Source organism: Sinocyclocheilus rhinocerous, unplaced genomic scaffold (assembly GCF_001515625.1).
Source record: "Sinocyclocheilus rhinocerous isolate Xijiao unplaced genomic scaffold, SAMN03320098_v1.1 scaffold1510, whole genome shotgun sequence".
Taxonomy (NCBI): Eukaryota; Metazoa; Chordata; class Actinopteri; order Cypriniformes; family Cyprinidae; genus Sinocyclocheilus; species Sinocyclocheilus rhinocerous.
The window spans coordinates 283,757-288,541 of NW_015664185.1; the positions used below are offsets into that span (position 1 = coordinate 283,757).

The 4,785-nt window shown below is 28.1% G+C and overlaps 1 protein-coding gene across 1 annotated transcript in view; it reads left to right on the top strand.

Annotated features, from left to right (window-relative positions):
- LOC107729809 (serine/arginine-rich splicing factor 10-like) overlaps positions 1-4,785 on the top strand; it is a 6,711-nt gene that overhangs the window by 570 nt on the left and 1,356 nt on the right. Inside the window, exons 2-4 of the mRNA XM_016540513.1 lie at positions 2,061-2,165; positions 4,096-4,199; positions 4,415-4,586. Coding sequence (XP_016395999.1) covers positions 2,061-2,165; positions 4,096-4,199; positions 4,415-4,586 — 381 coding nt within the window. The remainder of the gene's footprint in view (positions 1-2,060; positions 2,166-4,095; positions 4,200-4,414; positions 4,587-4,785) is intronic.

Consider the following 4,785-nt stretch of genomic DNA (forward strand, 5'->3'; position numbering starts at 1 on the left):
AGTGGTGGACGAAGTACACAAATCAAGTACTTGAGTAAAAGTACAGATCTGTATAATAAAATATTACTCCAGTAAAAGTACTCTGTTTTCAATTTTACTCGAGTGAAAGTACAAAAGTACTTGATTTTTTTTAATGTACTTATGTAAAAAGTACCGATGGATGAATGTTCATTTTGCAGTTTTATATAGGCTACTTTTATCATTTAATTTTATATTAGCATATATTTTCTACTCCGTTACTGTCCACCACTGATCACTATAGAGTTCAGCTGGATTAAATGGTAAAAAATAACTGCATAATTGATCTGTTTGTCTCATATGTTGAATGTTTTTAGTCTAATATTTGCTGCAGGATTGGATTTCTTCTTATTAGACTCATGCATATTAATGAGGAGCTCTGCATACATAATGAGGGACATTCCAGACTCAGATTTCAAAGTCAGAATATTTAACCCAGTATTAGTATGAAGTGCTTCAACTAATCGATTCTTGTCGAAACTATTGAAGATCTTAATGCATGTGAAAGTTTGATGGGTTATGTTTGTGTTTTTATACTGTCTGGTCAAACGTTATGCCTGTATATGTTTCCCAAAATATCTCTAATAATATCTAGCACTTTACACAGCATAGCTAATATACAAAAAAATACGTTTCGATGAAAGCAAACTGATTTGGATTTTTTTCCTGTTCCTTTTCTCCATAGAGTTTTCTCCAGTGTTATTTATATACTATTATATTTTATATATTTACAAATTAATTTATAATTTGTTTATTAATACTATATATATATATATATATATATATATTCAGTTTTATTAAGTGCTTTTGTAATTTGTTATTTTTTTAAAATATGTATATTAAAAATATTACTGTTTAATTCTTACTAAAACTTATATTTAGGTTTAATTTATTTTGCAAATGTAAATTTAATTTTTCTTTTTAAAGATTTTTTTATTTATTTAATTTATTTATGGACTTTATTTTTAAAATTTTAAATTTAGTTTTTATTTATTTCCAGTTAATCATTTTAATGCTTCTGGTGTTTATTGATATTTTAATTTTATATATTTACAAATTAATTTATAATTTGTTTATTAATACTATATATATATATATATATATATATATTCAGTTTTTTTAAGTGCTTTTGTAATTTGTTATTTTTTTTAAATATGTATATTAAAAATATTACTGTTTAATTCTTACTAAAACTTATATTTAGGTTTAATTTATTTTGCAAATGTAAATTTAATTTTTCTTTTTAAAGATTTTTTTATTTATTTAATTTATTTATGGACTATTTTTAAAATTTTAAATTTAGTTTTTATTTATTTCCAGTTAATCATTTTAATGCTTCTGGTGTTTATTGATATTTTAGAATTTATTTTTATCATTTAAATACATTTGTATAATTTGTTCATTAAGCTTTTGTTTTTATATTTTCAGTTATGTTTAGTGTGTTTATTGTGCTTTTGTCATGATTATTTTTTAAATATTAATATGTAAGTGTCATTTATTTTATGGTTTTGCTTTTTAATTTATTTTAATTTCAATTTTGGTTTTAATTCAATTAAATTTTGGTTTTTCCAGTTAGTAATTATATTGCTTCTAGTGTTTTTTAATATTTTATATATTTTTTAAATAATTAGTTTATTAAGGCTTTATTTTTATGTTTTCACTTTCCGTTTTTTGTTGTAATATTGTGTGGATTTTTATTATTTTAAAATATTAATATTTAGGTTTCATTCATTTATTTTTATTTTTTAATTTTTTTTCTATTTATTTCCAGTTAGTAATTTTAATGCTTCAACTTCAAACTAAATGAGAATTATAAACGTTGCCTAAATCAGTTGGATTGATGGAGTCTATGGGTAATTTAGTTCTTTATGAATTTAGCATGATTTTAATTTTTTTTCACACTGCCTTGAGGCTTCGGCAGAAGCAAATATGAGCGCTTCAGTGCCGCTTCAATGCCAGCTTGTCACGTTATTTTCCTCCAAGCACTCCGGGAAGGCTCTCAGACAGCCAAATGAATGTCCTGTGATTTCACGGTACTTTAGGCCTGAGGATTTGCGTCGTGAGTTTGGTCGTTACGGACCTATAGTAGATGTCTACGTTCCTGTTGACTTCTATTCACGGCGACCAAGAGGATTTGCATATGTACAATATCCTTTGTAGGCAAAAATGTTGAAAACAGAGAACATATTGTGAACTTTTAGAGGGATTGTTCATCCAAAAATTCTGACAGATTCTTTTGTGGAACCCAAAAAGAGAAACTGAGCCGAATGTCCAAGCTGCTCTTTTCCAGATAATGGAAGTGAATGGGGACTGGAGCTGCTGAATGCCATTAGAGTTCCTCCATGTGACTAGTTCACTATATTCCAATGCATTTCCTTCAGAAGACTTGGAATATGGCATAAAAGTCACAAACGAATGGTGTTTTAGTCATTTTTCAGAGCTGTGCGGCTCCCCATTCACTTCCATTGATTGTGATTGTTGGGTGTAAAGTCTCTTTAAAGCTTGATTGGCCATGGACACGTCCGATGTTTGTCTCCTAACCTTATATTTCCTCTGTTGTTGTCTCAGAAAATGTAAAGACATACGGTTCTGGAGACCTTCCCTACAAAGAGTATTTAAAAGGGCCAATGTAGAGTAGATTCAAGACAAAGACAATAAAGAGAGAGTTAAAGCTTGAAGATTCAAAGGGGACCAAAATTGGAGTCAAGGCCTCGTTCTGACCAAAGAAAGAGGAAAAGACTAAAGGTTATTGGGCACAGACATCCCCAAGTCCTTCTGGGAGGCGGTTAAAGACAATAAAGGTCAAGCTGAAGGTCAAAGGTCAAGCATGTTAAAGGTAACCCGTTTTAACGCTGTATCCTACCATTACAGAGCACATGATTTCTGAGCTCCTGTCCACGTCAACGTTTATGGGTTTTTCTTTAACTTCAGGAGCTTTCTGAACTCAATCATCACTTTCTCTCTAGTTCATTTGAACTTGGTGTAATTAGGTTTTTTATTTCAATTATAGTTTTTAGTTTGTCCAGTTAGTAATTTTAGTGCTTCTAGTTATTCATATTTAATCATTTGTTTAAGCTTTTATTTTTATATTTTCAGTTTTTTTTTTTTTTGGTAATTTAGCTGTGCTTGTCATTTTTATAATTTTTTTCTAAATAATAATAATAATAATAGATTTTTTTTAATTAAAATATTTGTTTAATTTCGTTTTTCAGTTTTAGTTTTTATATATTTCTAGTTGGTAATTTTAGTGTTTATTAATATTTTGCTATTTGTTTTGTAATTGTGTTGTGCTTTTGTCATTTTTATTATTTTTTAAATCTGTTTTCGTTTTACTTCAGTGTTAATTTTTATTTTATTTAATAAATGTTAGTGCTTCTAGTGTTTATTAATATTTTATAAATCATTTAACAATTTATTAAGCTTTTATTTGTATATATTCAGTTTCAGTTTTTTAGTAATTTAGTTGTGCTTTTGTAATTTTATTATTATTTTTTGAATTATTAATAATTAAAAAATATTTACAATTTATTTAAAATATATGTTATGTATATTATAATATATACTTTATATAATTCTTTTTTTAGCTTTATTTATTTTAGCATTAATTTTATTATATACATTTGTGCTTGTAGTGTTTATTAATATATTATAAATTATTAAAAATAATTTGCTTTTTAAGCTGTTATTTTCTATATGTCTATTAAACACACAAAACAAATAGTTATGAATAAAATAAATTAATACACACAATTAAATAATATTTTCATATATTTCATAATAATATTTTTTTTTTTGCATCATTGGACTGAAAATAACACCATAAAAATATTCTGTTAGTTTTTTTTTTCTTCACACGAAAGTGCCTGGAGTTGAAGAAACACTCTCTAATACACTTGGGAAATGTTGAGAGTAATTTCATCAAACACCTTCCCCTGTTGCCGTTCATCACAGTTAATTCAGATGATTATTTGTCTTGTTTTGCTGAATATTGAGATGGTGAGTTCAGTTTCTGTCATATGCATGTTCATCTGTGTGTGGCGGAATGGTAAAAATGCAAAGCCTTAACCGCATCAGCATGTTCGAGGACGTTCGTGACGCGGAGGACGCGCTGCATAACCTGGACAGGAAGTGGATCTGTGGACGGCAGATCGAGATCCAGTTCGCTCAAGGAGACAGGAAGAGTATGATGCTTGCTCTCTACATGCCCAAAATTCATAGAAAGTTTTTGATCTGCAAAAAGTGAATTCTCCCGTTTAAATGCATTTAAATATTTCAATTAATATATTTTTAAAATATATTATTTTAATATGTATTAAATTATTTTAAAATATTTTATTAAGAAAATTAATTATTTAATTGCATGCATTTGTGTTGTCGTTTGTGTTGTCACGTGCAGCTGCCGGTCAGATGAAATCCAAAGAGAAGCGCTCTCCTCGCAGCGACTCGCGGTACGATGACTCTGAGCGCGACGGCCAGCGCAGACGCTCACGCAGCCGCAGTTACGGCAGAAGCAGATCTCACAGTCCTTCATACGAACGCCGCGCGCGCAGATCAGCAAGCCCTACAGAGTGAGGACTAACACTTCAGACTAACATACAGACAGAAAAAGTTGATTAGATACAAAATACAAAAAGTATTTTTTCAAAAAACAACACTATTGAACTAATTTTTTACTTATTTTTAAAACTTTTATTTTATTGTTTATTGGACTAATTGGACAAACTAATTTATTATAATATATATAATTATTATTATAATAAAGAAAAT